This window comes from Panicum hallii, chromosome 7, assembly GCF_002211085.1.
Source record: "Panicum hallii strain FIL2 chromosome 7, PHallii_v3.1, whole genome shotgun sequence".
Taxonomy (NCBI): domain Eukaryota; kingdom Viridiplantae; phylum Streptophyta; class Magnoliopsida; order Poales; family Poaceae; genus Panicum; species Panicum hallii.
In genome coordinates this window covers 40,899,192-40,916,509 of record NC_038048.1, presented here as the reverse complement: position 1 = coordinate 40,916,509, position 17,318 = coordinate 40,899,192, and the positions used below count along the sequence as shown (strand labels likewise).

Sequence of the window (17,318 nt, the reverse complement as noted above, 5' to 3'; positions counted from 1 at the left end):
TGAGAAGAAAGAATTCGAAGCCCAACCAAGGGGCGAGCTCGTGTCTTCTTGCTCCGTACATGTCACGTGGCCTCCCCCACAAAGAGGGAGTTCTGCTAAACCCCCTCCACCGTCTTCCAAACCCATCCCACCTCGCCTTCCTCGCCGACCATTTCCGCACCCACCCACCCCATCGTCTCAGGCTCTTCGCTTCGTCCCCACTGCGACGGGAGGCTAGGGTTCCCGCACCAAGCCGGCTTCCCCCTCCGCCATGGCCTTCTCCCAGAGATGTACGCTGCCCAATTCGCCTCTGATCATCCCAACGAGCTTTTGATTTGGTTTGGTCGCTCGTTGCTGACGGATTTGATTTCGTACCTCGATCGGGGTTGCAGATGGATACGGGAGCGCTGGGTTCTTCGAGATCGTGCAGGGCTTGCACCCGCGCGGGATCCCCAAGTCCGAGGCGAGAGGGGGAGCGGGCGTCGCCGTGAACAAGGTCAAGAAGTATCTCGCCAAGATGGACAGGGCTGTGGATTACGACTTCTACGACGATAACGATCTCCGCTACGTCCGCTTCAAGTCGCCGTTCAACCGCCGCCCCCTCATCGGCCGTCGTCCGCCCCTCGGGTATGCTGTGTTGCTTTGCGCTCATGCTTGTTGGTTTGTACGCACGCGTGCGGCGATAAATTTTGGGGAGTTATTTGGTAATTTTGATGGGTTTACTCCGTGGTGTTTGCGGTGTGTCTGCGTGCAGGAAGAACGCGGGGAAGCGCACCCTCCGCCTCGTCGGGAGCAGCAGCCCGGACTACCTGCGGCAATGGTGCGCCACTTGATTTGGTCGTTTCGGTTTGTGTCGACGAACGAGGACCCTGTGATTCTAGCGTTGTTGTTGACGTTGCCATCTGTTTTGGTTCGTGATTGTTGCAGTGAAGAGGCTGCATTTGGTGATTTTGATGACAGCGACGACTGGGAGGGCGAGGTGTAGGAGGGGCCATCAGGTTGTGATCCTGCTATTTCTAGCCTCTGCATAAACCTACGATATCCCGTAGTTGTTCTCTGATATGGATCTGAAATTTTGCACAATAGTTGGATCCTGGTTGTCTTGTCTGTACATCCTTGTGTTGTTTGATCTGTAGCAAACATGTGTTACTAGTTTTGCTCTTGCATCTGTGTGGTTGTTTCAATTGTGGACGATCCACAGAGAAGTTGAATTGGGGAAGTGTACATAATAGCTTTTGGATCTTTATGCTAGATTAGGGTCAAACATTGAGATAGCAAACATTAGTGAAGCACAATAGGTCATAATTTTGAGCTTAGTAACTTATGATTTATGCTAGCAGCATGCGAAACAGGGGCACCTATGGTTCATTTGTTTTCTTCCGTGGGAATCAATGTTATAAACAGTGAGATATGAAGTTTAGCGGCAGCCTTATCTAAAAGCTATAGAAAGCTATAGCGGGCTATAGCGAAAGTTAAATCATTTAGCGGAATAATAAAATAATCAATAATCACTTTTAAAATATAGTCATTATTGGTCTAACACCAAAAAATAAACTCTAACATGTCTTTTAACTGACCAACGGTGCCCATGCTACGTTGTCTAGGGTCCATACTACGTTCATTTACTTCTATCGGTTCTTTTGACTATGTCTTTGAGGAATGACACCACTAAAATCTACTAGCAACATGACATTTAGCGCTACTAAATCTCATATAAGCCACTTTAGCGGACATTTAGCACTGCTAAACCTCGTAAAACCCCTTTAGCGGATGTAGCAGACAAATGTTGAATAGCGTAGTGGTAGATTTCCTAAAAAGCTAATAGCGGGCTATAGCGGAGCTATTGCTGGCTATTTCCAACATTGGTAGAAACGGACTTTGAACGGTACTTGGGTTTCGTTTTGTTTCGTTTTTGGATTGTCACCGCAGATTTGTGTTTGATCAGTCATCAGACTATTTGAGTAAAAATGTGTTCCCAGTTTTGTACCTGCACCTTTTTGGTAGTTTGAACTCTGGATGTTCCCACGTAATTGAGATCCCCATGTGGTCTTGTGCAAAACATAATGGTTATTTGGCCTCGGTTTGCTAAGTTAGTACAAAGAAAACTGAAATAGTGGACTTGAACTGTTGAAGAGTTTACAATAATTTGAGAATAGTTACTTGATGATTTGTGACGAATAGCATGTGTAATAGAGTCTTGGCCTCTCGGGACGAATTCTCTCTTCTTCTGAAACAAAAGGCTATAATGATCTTCATTTTCTTCCCGTCGCATCATAGCCCTTGTCCCGTTCTCTTGCACAGTTACCTTTTCACTGCCTTGTAGTATTGTTGATGTGGTCATTTCCATTCTTGGTTATCCTTGGCAAAAGAACACCCGTGTTTGCATTTACTACTAAGAACAGGGATCATTTGTTGTCGCACATAATGGTTACCTTACCATTGCATGCCTGTGCAAACTCTGAAATAGTTGGCAGTGATACAATGGAGTTCACCTTAGATTGAACTTGCTTAGCTAATGACTTGTGATTGCCAGCATGTGAAATCGATTCTTGAGTGATAAGTCTGTTTTTCCTTCCTATTGCACCGACCAGATCATTCTGAATTCATGTCCTTACTGTCCAATTATATCGGAGCTTGTTATTTTCTTTAGCACACCTATATTCTTCCACTGAATTATAAACTTATCACTGTTGATTACCGATATTGGTATCTGCTATTTATATGTTGGAAAAAACATGTGAAAAGGAGAAGAAAAAACATGTCTCTGCCATTTAATATGAATGATATGTTGTGAACTATTTATCTTCGCTTTGTTTGCCTGATTCTGTTTACCAGTACATTCATGTTAAGAATGAAGGACCGAATCCACCACCAAATACAACGACGTGGCTATGTTTAATTACTGCTACACAACCATTGTAGCTTAGCTCTGCTCAAGCCCATCATATGCCCAAGGCATATATGTGTTGGCAGTGACAGAACTCTGAATATTACAGCATTGACCACTTTTATCTGTATGATCTAGCTAGTTTACTAATGATGAGCATCAGCAGTAACAGGAGATGTTTTTAAATTAGTTCATTTGATTTCTGAAATGTGTGATCATTTCTCGTTTGTGACCACGTTTATCTGCTGTTGCTTTGCAGAAAACCAACAGTTTGAGCAAGGGAGGAGTGTATAGTTCTTTGGAAGTCTCTTGGCTTGGGAGTTGGGACGCTGGGCTACTTACATATCTGCATAGTACCTTTTACATTTCTGCAATCTCTACAATGCGAGGAGAGAGCTGGCCTGTAATAATTTTTGCGCTCTCAATGCTCGTCTCCTCTGCTCTAAATTGTCAGATTCTTCTCCAATGCCTGCACTGAAAAGAGACCTTGGTATTCTGTTAGCCTTTGTTTACTCGAGATTTATCCTGTGATAACCCTATTGCTTGATTCCATAGGCTTGGTGATCTCGTTTGTTGTCTTTTTTTTTCTTCCCCTCTCTTTTTTTAGTGGAAGGTGAATTTGTCATTTTAGTGGGCTGTTTTTGTTGGAAAAAAATTAGGAGTTTCAGTTTTAAATTAATCCGAAGATAAATCATGACCATGACGAAAATTGCGGACAGAAAACAAATAGATCTAAACATGCTCATAACGTAATTTAAGATAAAATATTGCAGCAGCAATATCAACCCTAATCAGATTATACTAGGTATGAAAAGTATAGTTAGGGATAGAAAACCGTACGTGTCTTGTGTGACTGGAATAACCAGGCAAAGATGACGACGGCGATGATCAGCACCTCCGCGCGCTTGACGACGCCGAGTCGCGCTCCACTGACGAGGAGGTAGACGAGCCGTGGTGACGAGGACGTAGAGGACGGCGATGTGGAAGCGTTCGAGCAGTCGCGCAGAGCGCTTCCTAAAAACCTTATTCGCCCTCTCCCGGTGCAGAATCGCTGAGGATGAGGTTCCGGAGACCTACTCTCCCGATCGCCGGTGCACGCCGACGAACGGGATGAAGTAGCGCACGCGGGGGCGCAGCATGTAGGTTGAGGCGTGTTGTGCGTCTTAGATTTTCTTCTGTTGTGCTTCTCTCTGTGCCGGCACCCGCGCGTATTTATAAGGAGAACCGTTAGGGTTTTGGCGTCCCAAAAACCTAGTCGGTTACGAGTCCCAAAAATCCGCACGTGAAATCCGTAACAGATTCAAAGTGGCAAAAAGAAGCCGTCGGGGAACAATCGGCTTTCTACAGCCTCCGCCTGAGACCGGAGAGCCGATTCATAGGAAACAATAGGCTCTTTCGCCCGAGACTAAAGAGAATGATCGGCTCTTTACAGCCGTAACAGTTTGCCCGAGACCGGAGAGGCGATCGGCTCTTTACCGGATCGGCAAAAAGAAGCCGCATGCCCGCAAGGGTTGGACCCGGATTTTGGCGGACCATTCATGCGCACATCGCGTGCGCGCGCCCTTCGCCCGAAGCCCGAGCCCGAGCCCGGCCCGGCCCGGCCCGGCGAGGCGAGCGAGCACGCGCGTGTGTTCTTTCTTTTTCCTCTCACCCACACTTGCAAGAGCATTGAGAGCATCCAACTATTTAACTTAGGTTCCCTCCACCTCCACTAGCAAGGTGGGACTAGCTTGTTGCCATGCACCTATGCACTAATGGGTTTTTGAGATTTTATAGGAATTATTTGGATTTACATGGGCTAGGTCCAAATATTCCAACAATCCCTCACCAGATCTGAAAGTCTTATTTATGACTTTGCCTCAACCCACTGTTGTTTGATATACCAGTGTTTCAATGGAGACTGTTAAGTTGAACTTCCATCTAGAACAGCAAGTTACACTCATTCATAACTTGAACAATGGACTAAGCCTTAAATTGCAAGTTTTGTACAAATGAGTTTCACTTACAGTCAAACTGATACTTGACCTCCAGTAGGCTACTTCGCGGTTGGAGCATATCGGTCGTACTTTCTGGTCTCTTCATGAGCTTAATAGAGATTACCTGAATCTCACAGACTACGACCGTCCAACAGTCGGGCTCACATAGGTGTATTCTTTCAAGAACGTTCTGCAGGATAACGTCTTTGCTAATTAAAGCCAACAGAATACATTAAGACCAATACCAACCTGCCATGCAGTAATCGAGAGTATTGCATCCTTCTCGAGTGAGTATAAAAGGTTACTTTCATGCTAACCTGTAGCTTGTTCTTCCCAAATCCTAATTCACGGGATCTCGATCATATAGGTTGGGTTACCACTAGGAAATAGCTTGTACAGGTTTCAAACCCATCTCCTTGGATGCATTGTCTATCACATTACGTGACAGTCCCTTGGTGAACGGATCAGCCAGATTTTTCTCAGTGTGGACATAACCCATAGTGATAACTCCGGAGTTTCTCATTTTTCTTACTGATTTTAACCGTCTCTTGATATGTCTTGAAGACTTCATATTGTCCTTTGACATGTCTACCTTGACAATCACAGTTTGATTATCACAGTTCATCATTATTGCCGGCAATGGTTTCTGGATAATATGTAAGTCCATCAAGAGCTCACGAAGCCAATCGGCTTCCACTGCAGCTATATCTAGTGCTGTGAGTTCTGCCTCCATAGTAGACCTCATCAGGATCGTCTGTTTGCATGATCTCCATGAAACAGCAGCACAGCCAAGAGTGAAAACATATCCACTAGTGGCATACAGCTCATCTACATCCGATATCCAATTAGCATCACTGTATCCTTCCAGTACTGCATGAAAACCGGAATAGTGAATCCCGTATTCCATAGTACCCACCAAGTAGTGCATTACGCGCTCAACCGCATGCCAATGATCATCTCCCGGATTACTAGTAAACCGGCTCAACTTGCTAACAGGAAAAGAGATGTCAGGCCTCATTGCACTCGCAAGATACATGAGTGAGCCAATCATCTGTGAATATCTCAATTGGTCTCTGCCAATTCTTTTGTTCTTTCGAAGGATCAAACTCGGATCATAGGGAGTTGGACTAGATTTACTATCCTTATAGCCAAACCGATTCAACATTTTCTCCACATAATAGGATTGCGAAAGAGTAATCCCATTCTCTCCCTTGATCAGCTTGATATTGAGAATAACATCAGCCTCACCAAAATCTTTCATATCAAAGTTTTGACACAAGAATATCTTGACCTTGTTGATTACATCAAGGCTAGTGCCAAAGATCAGTATATCATCGACATACAAACACAATATAACTCCTTGGCACCCACCATAGCGGTAATACACACATCGATCAGCCTCATTGACACTAAAACCTGCTGATATGAGTGTCGAGTTGAATTTCTCATGCCATTGCTTAGGTGCTTGCTTCAGGCCATACAAAGATTTATACAACTTGCACACCTTATCCTCATAACCCTCTACTACAAAACTATCAGGTTGTGTCATGTAGATTTTCTCTTCCAGCTCTCCGTTGAGGAAAGTTGTCTTAACATCCATCTGATGGATGAGAAGACCATGCGAGGCAGTCAGGGAGAGTAGAACACGAATAGTGGTCAATCTCGCAACAAGTGAGTAAGTATCAAAGAAATCTTCGCCTTCTTTCTGGGGCTAACCCTTAGCCACAAGACGAGCCTTGTACTTGTCAATAGTACCATCAGGCTTAAGCTTCTTCTTAAACACCCACTTGCAACCCACAGGTTTACAACCATACGGTCTTTCTACCAGCTCCCAAGTTCTATTGGAGAGAATGGAGTCCATCTCGCTACGGACAGCTTCTTTCCAATCATCCGCATCAGGAGATGAGTATGCCTCAGTGATTATTTTAGGAGAATCATCTATAAGATAAACAGTGAAATCATCACCAAAAGACTTTATAGTTTTTTGCCTCTTGCTCCTCCTAGGAGCATCACTGTGAATCTCATCATAATTTGATTCAAGTGTGTGTTCATCATGCTCAGAAAATTCAACAGATTCAGAAGTTGTATTCACTGTTTCATTCAAAGGTAATGAACATATAGCATGCGAGTCTTTCATAGGGAAAATATTCTCAAAGAAAGTAGCATCACAAGACTCAAGCAGTGAATTTACATGCATATCAGGCACCTCAGATTCAACTACTAGAAATCCATAAGCAATGCTATGATGTGCATAACCCAAAAAGATACAATCCACAGTTTTAGGTCCCAACTTGCATTTCTTGCTGATTGGCACATTCACCTTGCCCAAACAAACCCATATGCGCAAGTAAGAGAGTGAAGGTTTTCTCCCAATCCACTCCTCGTAAGGAGTCTGTTTCTTATTCTTCATGGGAACTCTATTCAGGACATGACATGCAGTCAATACTGCCTCCCCCCACCATGCCTTAGTTAATCCAGCGGTTTCTAACATGGCGTTAACCAAGTCAGACACCGTGGGATTCTTCCTTTCGGCAACCCCGTTTGATTCAGGTGAATAGGGAGGCGTCATCTCATGAATCATGCCATGTTCCGCATAGAATAAGTCAAAATCGTAAGAGAAATATTCACCTCCTCGATCGGACCTAAGTCGTTTGATCTTTTTCTCAAGTTGGGTTTCTACTTCAGCCTTATAGATTTTAAAGCAGTTAAGAGCCTCATATTTCATTTTCAACAAATACACATAGCAAAATCTAGTTGCATCGTCAATCAAGATCATGAAATATCTTTTTCCACCTTCTGTTAACACGCCACTCATCTCACAGATATCTGAATGAACGAGTTCTAGAGGGGCCAAATGTCTCTCCTCTGCCACCTTGTGAGGTTTTTGAGGTTGCTTAGATTGCACACAACTATGGCACTTAGAACCTTTGGCTATGGAAAAATTCGGAATTAAACTCATGGTGGAAAGTCAAAACATATTGCCAAAATTCAGATGACATAAACGCGAGTGCCAAACAGATGCATCGCTCTCATTTATACTATCAGAAATTAAGTTCACGGACTTATTACAGTAATCTGACACTGAAAAACGGAACAAGCCTCCGCACTCATAGCCTTTACCGATAAATTATCCACACTTAGACATGATAAATTTATTGGACTCAATCACTACTTTAAAACCATCCCTACACAAAAGGAAGCCACTAACTAGATTCTTACCGATAGTAGGGACATGCTGCACGTTCTTCAGCTGCACGATCTTTTCCGAAGTAAGTTTCAGATCGACCGTGCCAACACCACGAACAGTAGCATGCGATCCATTGCCCATCATCATGGTAGAATCTCTAACGGTCTGGTAAGAAGAAAACAAGGTAGCATCAGAATACACATGAACATTTGCACCAGTATCAAGTCACCAACTAGTAGATTGAAATACTGAAAAAACCGAAGGTATAGAAGTATACCCACTGGTTTCCACTCCAGCCATGGTGATCGTGTTCACAGTCTTCTGCTTAGGTGAAGGCTTCCTTTCTTTGCGGTGTGGGCACTTCTTTGCCCAATGATCAGTAGATTCACGCACAAAACAGTCTTGACCTTCCTTGAACTTCTTCTTCTTGAAAGTAGTGGTAGGCTGCAGCTTTGTTTTTTTTCCCTTGCCCTTGCCTTTGCCATGAGACTTTTGCACCATATTGGCGCTAGTCTGGCCCTCAGCAGCCTTAGATCGTCCATCCTTAGCCCGAGCTTTTTCCTCAACATCAAGGGATGCTATCAGATTAGACACTGATATCTCCATCCTCTTATGTTTGAGAATAGTGGCGAAATCCCTCCATGAAGGAGGCAACTTGGCAATGATGTCACCAGCCACAAACTTGTCGGGTAGGTTGATCTTGAGGTGCTCAAACTCCTTAGCCATGCACTGTATCTCATGAGCACTACAGATTTTCCATCGGTCATCTTGTAGTCATGGTACTGCTCCATGATGTACAGCTCAGCGCCAGCATCTGTACCGCCATAGTCGGCCTCCAGGGCGTCCCACAACTTTTTAGCGTCTGTGTGATGGAGGTACACATCCTGAAGACGATCTACAAGTGTACCGATCACAGCGCCCACAAAAAGTGTGTTGGTCTCGGTAAAGGCCTTCTCCTATTCAGGGGTGAGAGTCCCCTCAGGTTTTCCCTTAGACACCCACAGCATGTTCATGGCAGAGAGCCACAGAATCACTCTCGTTTGCCATCTCTTAAAGTGCTCGCCAGAGAACTTCTCGGGTCTCAGAGCATCAACAAATCCAGCCATGAAACTGAAATTCCTATAATAAGGTTTTTGGATTGTTGAAAAAAATTAGGAGTTTCAGTTTTAAATTAATCCATGATGAAAATTACGTACAGAAAATGAATAGATCTAAACATGCTCATAACATAATTTAAGATAAAATATTGCAGCAGCAATATCAATCCTGACCAGATCATACTAGGTATGAAAAGTATAGTTAGGGATAGAAAACCGTACGTGTCTTGTGTGACTGGAATAACCAGGCAAAGATGACGACAACGATGATCAGCACCTCCACGCACCCCACTGACGAGGAGGTAGACGAGCAGTGGTGACGAGGACGTAGAGGACGGCGATGTGGAAGCGTTCGAGCAGTCGCGTAGAGCACTTCCCAAAAACTTTATTCGCCCTCTCCCGGTGCAGGATCGAGAACGATCGGCTCTTTACAGCCGTAACAGTTCGCTCGATACCGGAGAGCCGATGGGCAAAAAGAAGCCGCATGCCCGTAAGGGTTGGATCCGGATTTTGACGGACCATTCATGCGCACGTCGCGTGCGCGCGTCCTTCGCCCGAAGCCCGGCGAGGCGAGGCGAACGCACGCGTATGTTCTTCCTTCTTCCTCTCACCCACGCTTGCAAGAGCATGGAGAGCATCCAACTATTTAAGTTAGATTCACTCCACCTCTTCTAACAAGATGGGACTAACTTGTTACCATGCACCTATGCACTAATATGCCTTTAAAATTTTATAGAAATTATTTAAATTTATATGGGCTAGACTCAAATATTCCAACAGTTTTTAAGTGTAAGGTGAAAGCCCACCGAGCATGAACCCGAGTATCGGGCAAAACAGCCGAAGCCCTGGAGACAAACATTCTCCTTTTTCTCCCAAAAAAAACGTTCTTCTCCTTTCAAATTCATCGAAGGCTGGAACGCGGCCCAACCACATCAACAAGCGCCTCTCACGTGACCAGTTTCCTGGCTCAACAACCTGGGTTTCGCGCCAGTACTGCTGCGTTTGTTTATTCTCACCCATTCCATACCCAGAAGCTCAAAGCCTCTCCACTTTCCCAGAAACTCTGGGAACCAATACTCTCCTGACCCCACAAGTCATCCACTACAACACATAGTCCCCGCGCATTGTGCTGTCTTGTACGAGAAGAAAGAATTCGAAGTCCAAAACCATAGCGTGCTCGTGTCTTCTTGCTCCATATGGATCACGTGACCTCCTCCCCTCGCAGACACAGTCTCACAGAGAAGAGAGTAGAGAACAGAGGAGAGTTCTGCACCTTGCCTTACACGAGATCAATTCCGCACCCACGCCACCATCGTCTCAGACTCCGCCCTCCTAGCGTCGGAAGGCTAGGGATTGGTTCCCGCACCGAGCTCGTTCCTCCCCTCACCGATGGTGTGCTGTACTACCGATGTACGTTCGCTGCCCGATCGTATCTGATCATCCTAATGTGCTTCCAATTTGGGTTCTATTGTTTCGTTTCTCGCGGATTTGGTTTGGTTGCTTCGTTTTCTCGCGGATTCGCTTGGTTGCTTCGTTTCCTCGCGGATTTGGCTTGCTTGGTTGCTTCATCTCTGACGGATTTCGTTCGGTTGCCTTGCTCGGCGTGTGCTGCAGATGGGTACGGGAGCCCACGTTTTCTGGAGGTCGCCCAGGGCTTCCACCCGCACGGGATCCCCTGGTCTGAGGCGAGAGGGGGAGCCGGCGTCGCCGTGAAGAAGGTCAAGCGCTATCTCGCGAAGATGGACAAGGCGGTGAACTACGACTACTACGACGACGACGAACTCCGCTACACCCGCTTCAAGTCGCCCTTCGACCGCCGCCCCCTCATTGACCGCCGCACACGACACAGGTATCTTGTTGCTCTGCGTCCATTGCTTCCTCTTGTCGATTGCAACTTGGAGTGCCCGCGTGACGGTGAATTTCATGCGGATTATTTCGGTATTTTGATGGGTTTGATTTGTGATGCTTGCGATGTCCGCGTGCAGGAAGAATGAGGGGAAGCGCACGCTCCGCCTCGTCGGGAGCAGCACCGCGGACTACATGCGGGCCATGCGGCACTGGTACGCGTGCGCCACTTGATTTTGATCTATTTGGGTTTGTGTCGGCGATCTGTTCGAGCGTTGTTGATGATGTTGCGATCTGTTTTTCTGGGGTTTGTTGCAGTGAGGAGGACGATGACTGGGAGGACGAGGTGTAGGAAGGCCGTAAGGTATGTGATCCTCCTGATCCATCTATGTTTGCTGCATCTGAATTTTGCACGGTACTTGGATTCAGTTGTGGATTGTCCGACAGCTTTGTGTAGTTCGATTAGTCATTTCAGCAATAATGTGTGTCCTGTTTTGATGTGTGGTATTTTCTCAATCTGTGGGCGACCCGCAGAGAAATTGAACAGGAGATTTCAATAGAAATGATACTGCTGTGCGTTTTTGTGCATCAGATGATGGTTAATTGGTCTCTGTATGCTAATCTGATGCAAAACTTTGAAATATGGACATTAACGTTGCAGAGTTGGTGATAATTGAGCTTAGTCACTTGATGATTTGTGGCTGCAGCATGTGAAATAGATCATCTTATTTGCAAGTATAAACCAGTGCATGGCTAGTTTGGTCTTTCGCACAGTTATTGTCTGCCAGTAGTTAGCTGCATTGCCTTCCTGGGTTCGTCACTGCAACTCTGTTGTTTGATCAACCACCAGAGTGAATGTCTTCCCAATTTTGCTGTTGCATCTGTGTAGGATTTTGAATTTGTGAAACAATCTGCACAGAAATTGAACAGAAAAAGTATTATAGAATTATGATCATTATGTGTGTTTGTCAAACAAATAATAGCTATTTGGTTTCTGTATTCAAATTTAGTTCAAAACTGTAGGCAAACTGTTTGTCATTTCCTTCCTGTTGCATCATATCAGTTCGTTCAGATGCCCAATGCACAGCGTGATGCTCATCTGCAGTGTCATTGTCATGGTTCATGACAAACTTGTTGCTGTGGCAATTTTTTATTGTTGGTTTACACAGCTTCTTTTAGTAACATGAACAACTATGTTCGGAAGCCAGAAATTAGTGTTGAGAAGGGCCATTAGTACAAACAACTGTACAGTGATGAATGTTAGCTTTCAAAGAATTTGGAATTCCTCTGCATTGGCATACATCTAGTTTATTACTGTAATGATCAACATAAGTGCAAGGAAATGTTTCGATTTTTTCCAGTTAATTATGAAACGTGTGGCCACTTCGTGCTTATGACAATATCTCTCTTGTGTTGCTTTGCAGAACGCCAAAGATTGAGGAAGGGAGGAGTACTGTACAGTTCGTGGGTGGTCATCATGTCTTGGGACGCTGGTTACATATCTGCATAGTACCTTTCACGTTTAGCAGATCTCTGTAATGTGAGGAGAGGGTTGGCACTCTCCATGCTCGTTTCATTTTCCACGACATATATGTCCTCACAATGTCAGATTTTTACGATTCCAGTGGAATTAGACCTTCCTAATTGTTGTATTGCCGAGTCTTGGGAATTAGACCTTCTGAACGGGATTTCTTTTGATCTTTTCTTGGGATTTATCATCTGATGCTCTTACTGAATGATTCCACATGCTTGGTGATCTTGTTTGCTGCATTCGTTCATTCATGAATGTGAACTTGTTTGTCATGTAATTTGCATGCATATCTGATTTACGTTCTTTGGAGCCACTCGTTTCAATGGAGTCAGGTGTTGGGAGTACCCAGAGAATACAAAGCTCAGCCGTTTTAAGTCATTTGTTCAACAGACTTGTAAAGGAATGTAAGCCTTGCCCGACACACACAATCGACCAACAAAGACGGCAGAACAAAAGATTGGAGAGAAGTTAGCAGGTTAGATTTTGCTGGCAGAATCGATTTGTTAGTTTGCCATGTGGGCCACAGCAACAGCAATTTAGATGTGGAAACAAGAACGGACACTGAAGTGCTCAGTCAAGATAATTGATCACTTGAATTATATGAAAAATGCTATTTAGACAATTAACAGGGAATATTACAAACGCATCACAAGCAAACAGTAGTAACAGTGCATCAAAGTTTACATGAACTGAAAGAAATGAATAATCTAGGAAGAGCAGCAGGACGTCTTCTGGTTAACGGGCTGGCCACGAATCTGCACGGTTGGTGGCCTGGCATTAGCTGCAGCAGGTTGGCTAGCCATCCTGAAACAATAAAGACCATGGTTATGATCATAACAGGTCATCATTATTCGATAAGTTTTGAGTTGTGATGAAGTACCTGGTCTTAATGGATGCAGCCATAGCCATGAAAGCCTGCTCCACATTAGTAGCACTCTTGGCACTGGTCTCCATGAATGGGATGCCCATCTCATCAGCAAGAGCCTAACAGACATGATGTGCGAAGATAATATGAGCAAACAATAAATCAAACCTATGTGCTTAATAGCAAAGAATCAGCAAGGGTTAAGTCGCAATTCAGATTTGACATTTGTTCACACTAGTTAGCCTAACCAAACCTCATCACAAATTCCATTTCTGTTACCACTCTCTTGATTCACAAGATACATTCCCGCAATTATGACGGACAGTTTATTCCATAACTCACCTTGCCTGCTTCATATGACACAACTTTGTTTGCCGTCAAGTCACACTTGTTCCCAACAAGGAGCTTGTTTACATTGTCGCTTGCATAACGATCAATTTCATTCAGCCATTGCTTTACATTGTTGAAGCTTTCTTGGTCTGTGACATCATATACAATCTGCACATCCATGAATAAAATGCAAAGTTATATACTTATCATGGGACACTGAAGAATAATTATTAGCTATGTGAGCAACGTACGATAATGCCATGGGCTCCTCGGTAGTAGCTGCTGGTAATTGTCCTGAAACGTTCTTGCCCAGCAGTATCCCACTGTAATGATTGAATAGAAGTTATTTAAAAAAAAGGCTGGAAAAGTCGTGACTCTAAGAAGATAATTAGTTCATAGTCAGGAACGGAAGGAACTGGTAATACAGGTTTACAGATTTAAGTGACCACAGTTTTTAGATTAAGAAAAAGGATTTATGTTTGCTAGTTCTCGGTGACTTGGCACAGTAAAATAGTTTATAGAAGCTAACATGTTAAGACTTACAATCTGAAGCTTGATGGTCTTCCCGTCCTGCTCAACTGTACGAATTTTCTGTAAAGAAATCATGAAATTACTACTTTGCATTGCATGAACCTACATTCAGAATAAATGAAAGAAAAGCAAACTCACAAAGTCGACTCCAATTGTACTGATATAACTGTCCAGGTACGAGTCATCCTATGATAAATGAGGCCACATGTCAGATAAATCATAGACACACTTATGAAGGAAAGCAGTGCATATACATGCAAGCATGATGCCATGATATGCCTTCATTGTTAGACTCAATGTTTCAGAAAACAGTTTTGAGTTAAGCCACCAGTAAATGTTTGCTAGCAGTCTGCACTATGCACTGAAGTGGCATATTGCACTTTCAGTCTTTCACCAAATCACATTTACATGTATCATGCACCAACGGTGTGATGAACAAGAAAATTGATAAATTTTATGCCACAGCATGCCGAAATAACTTCACAACGACACAAAGGACATACAACCCATACCGCAAATCTCAGGAGGAGGCATGACTTGCCAACACCAGAATCACCAATAAGCAGAAGCTTGAAGAGGTAGTCGCTGAAAATCAACAGAACACAGGCTAATGTTATATTGGTACGACAATGACAATAAGTGGATTAATTTAGCGGCATCTTGTATGAAGCTCGTCAGTTCACAGTTCAACTCACTTTCCCACACAAAGGTCAAAACAAAATTAGTAACGCATAACACTAAACAAACCAATGGAGAGTGGTCCATAAGCAGCCGAATCCAAATTTTCTGTACTCCTCCAGTCAGCACCAAAACTCAAAGACTGAGCACAACTACCTCCAATTAATGCAAACGAACCATGGCATTTTTTTTTTGACACACTAGTTTTAAAAACCTCTAGTGTAGAATTCTTTGGGCAGGAAGACATGGGCTGAATTCAGTGAACAAGCTACAGCTACACATTTAAATTGCAGAATTGATTAATAATGTTCATCAATGGTAGAACTGTCAAGATGTTGTCTTAAATTGAGCTAGGACCATATTCACGAGGCAAATGTGTGATTAAGACATGGTTAACAAAATGCAGAGACAGCTGCATGTATGATCCTGCCTGTAGGGTTTACACATGCTCAACGAGCGCCCTGCGTTTATACCGTCTAATGACGACCCAATTCTCTATAAACTCATCTATCTCGGCCCATTTTACTACAAATTTTCAATGAGCGGCGACAATGAAGATAAAAAAAGGAAGATCTGCACACTGAACAAATCTTGCCTCGTAATGGTGGAGGTGCAACTCGCGTCACGATCATTCCAGCACAAGAATTCACGTATCAATCGCATATTCCAACAGAACAACCCCAGATGTAACCATCAGATCCAGATCCAAAAACCCGGGACAAGGCCAAACTCGGCGAGCCCGATCGCATCCTCGCAACAGCTCCAGCTCACACCTCTAACCAATCGCAAACACACGACTCCCTCCACCTCCAAGCGATTGCGACACACGCGCGCACAGAAACCTCGATACAGAAAGCACGCGGATCAGAGCCGGCTGGAGGGAGGATTCGTGGGACTTACTACTCGGGATTCATATCGAATCGAGCCCCGCGGGTCGAACCGCCGTCCGGCCTGGCCTGCCTCCCGCTTCGCGCCTTCTCCTCCGGCGGTTGCGACGAGCGGATCGGGCGGAGGCGTCGATCGCGGGGGGCAGGAGAGGCGACGGGATTGGAAACGGGGAAATTTTGAGGTGGGCGGAACGGCGAGTCATATAGGTGGGGTGGGGCAAATTACGGGACTGCCCCTGTACACGTGTAGTGCAGCACTCGGCCTGGTGCCGTGTTAACCTCGTGTGTTGCTTCGGTGTCAGAGGCCGCTGATGACAATGGAGACAGGAGCTTCGGCGGTGGTGGGTGACTGGGATCGTTTACTTGACCTCCGTGGTTCGCGGGAAATCACATGTTATTAAATTCAAACAGCGTACTCTCTTGTATTACGGTGTGGGTGTCAGTGAGAGCAAGTTACATTGGTACGGTCAATAGACGGTGTTATATATTGTCTTATCCTTTAATATAACAGACAATATATATAATATTTTATAAGTATATAATTTTATAATATGTGCGTAGAAAAAGAAAGTATTATGAGTTACATGGCAACAACAACCTGTACAATGGTGACAGATTTCATACTTCTAAATTTTAGCCTATGAGGCAGTTATCTCGTGAAACAACTATCTTGTTCTCTTTCATCCCTCTCTCTCCGCCATCTGATGAAAAATCGTAGTAAATTTGTATGAGATGATATATAAGATCATTGACGTGTAGCACGGCTGCCGTTCCGGATTGAAGATTACTGCAGTCTTTTGTTTGAACTGTAGCTTCCTATTTTGGTTTATCTAATACCATAACCTTATAGTGAAAAGCGATTAGTCGAATAAACCCTCAAGGGTTGAAAAAATAATGCGCTTGTAATACGTTTTCTATTTCACTTCACTAAATATTTTCAAATACTTCAATGATTTTTAAATAAATTTTTATTGATGACTTATTCGAAATCAATCAAGAGGTTCCTCTGAATCTCTGTCCCTCGTATCCAATCCTATTGTGGTAAATTGGATATGTTGACTATGTTAGAATTATCGAACTCGGGCCTTGTTTGTGTTTCTGGGCTCGGCTGGAACCCCACTACCTTGTTGGGCCAGTACTGCTATCTAATCAGGCCCATCCCATTTCATGGCTAGTTTCTTCTTTTCCTCGTCGGATTGCAAGAGCATGTCACTTGTCACTCCCGCATCTTTTCGAAAGAGTTCAAAAGTAAGAATCCGCTTATTGAACCGGGGGTTTTACTCCAGGATATGTCACTTGTCTTCCTCCCTTAGGCGCATCAGAGTTCAGGACTAACTTAGAAGCGAGCCAGCAACAAGCAACAGTTTTCCAGCACCAACTTGGCAACTTGCGGCGAGTGATTGATCGTTGCCATCCAAACAATCCACTCCCGCAGAAAACCAACTCCTCACCATAAGCACATAACATATGCGTGACCAACCGCCTGGCAGGAGTAATAAACCATCGAGTTGCCGTGAGTAGCTAG

General features: G+C 44.2%; 3 protein-coding genes across 5 annotated transcripts; 2 read left to right on the top strand and 1 right to left on the bottom strand.

The window, feature by feature from the left end:
- Nucleotides 1-67: 67 nt before the first annotated feature.
- LOC112901024 lies at nt 68-3,367 on the top strand. Of its 3 annotated transcripts, none has more exons than XM_025969837.1 (5): nt 68-269; nt 372-606; nt 719-799; nt 907-977; nt 3,126-3,367. In XM_025969837.1, the coding sequence occupies exons 1-4, from the start codon at nt 251-253 to the stop codon at nt 962-964; spliced, it is 393 nt and encodes a 130-aa protein (XP_025825622.1). In that variant the 5' UTR covers nt 68-250; the 3' UTR covers nt 965-977; nt 3,126-3,367. The 3 variants fall into 3 exon arrangements, 2 of the variants coding, with proteins under 2 accessions (XP_025825622.1, XP_025825623.1); XR_003230235.1 differs by having other exon boundaries at nt 70-269; nt 734-825; XM_025969838.1 differs by having other exon boundaries at nt 84-269; nt 734-799.
- A 6,764-nt stretch (nt 3,368-10,131) lies between these two features.
- LOC112901023 lies at nt 10,132-12,623 on the top strand. Its single transcript, XM_025969836.1, has 5 exons — nt 10,132-10,536; nt 10,741-10,975; nt 11,112-11,186; nt 11,290-11,335; nt 12,396-12,623. The coding sequence occupies exons 1-4, from the start codon at nt 10,323-10,325 to the stop codon at nt 11,321-11,323; spliced, it is 558 nt and encodes a 185-aa protein (XP_025825621.1). The 5' UTR covers nt 10,132-10,322; the 3' UTR covers nt 11,324-11,335; nt 12,396-12,623.
- Nucleotides 12,624-13,069: 446 nt separating this feature from the next.
- On the bottom strand, nt 13,070-15,981 carry LOC112901216 (GTP-binding protein YPTM2-like). Its single transcript, XM_025970075.1, has 8 exons — nt 15,807-15,981; nt 14,741-14,813; nt 14,367-14,414; nt 14,241-14,288; nt 13,949-14,020; nt 13,710-13,865; nt 13,383-13,486; nt 13,070-13,306 (listed from the first exon to the last, which is right to left on the bottom strand). The coding sequence occupies exons 1-8, from the start codon at nt 15,818-15,820 to the stop codon at nt 13,210-13,212; spliced, it is 612 nt and encodes a 203-aa protein (XP_025825860.1). The 5' UTR covers nt 15,821-15,981; the 3' UTR covers nt 13,070-13,209.
- Between the last annotated feature and the right edge of the window lie 1,337 nt (nt 15,982-17,318).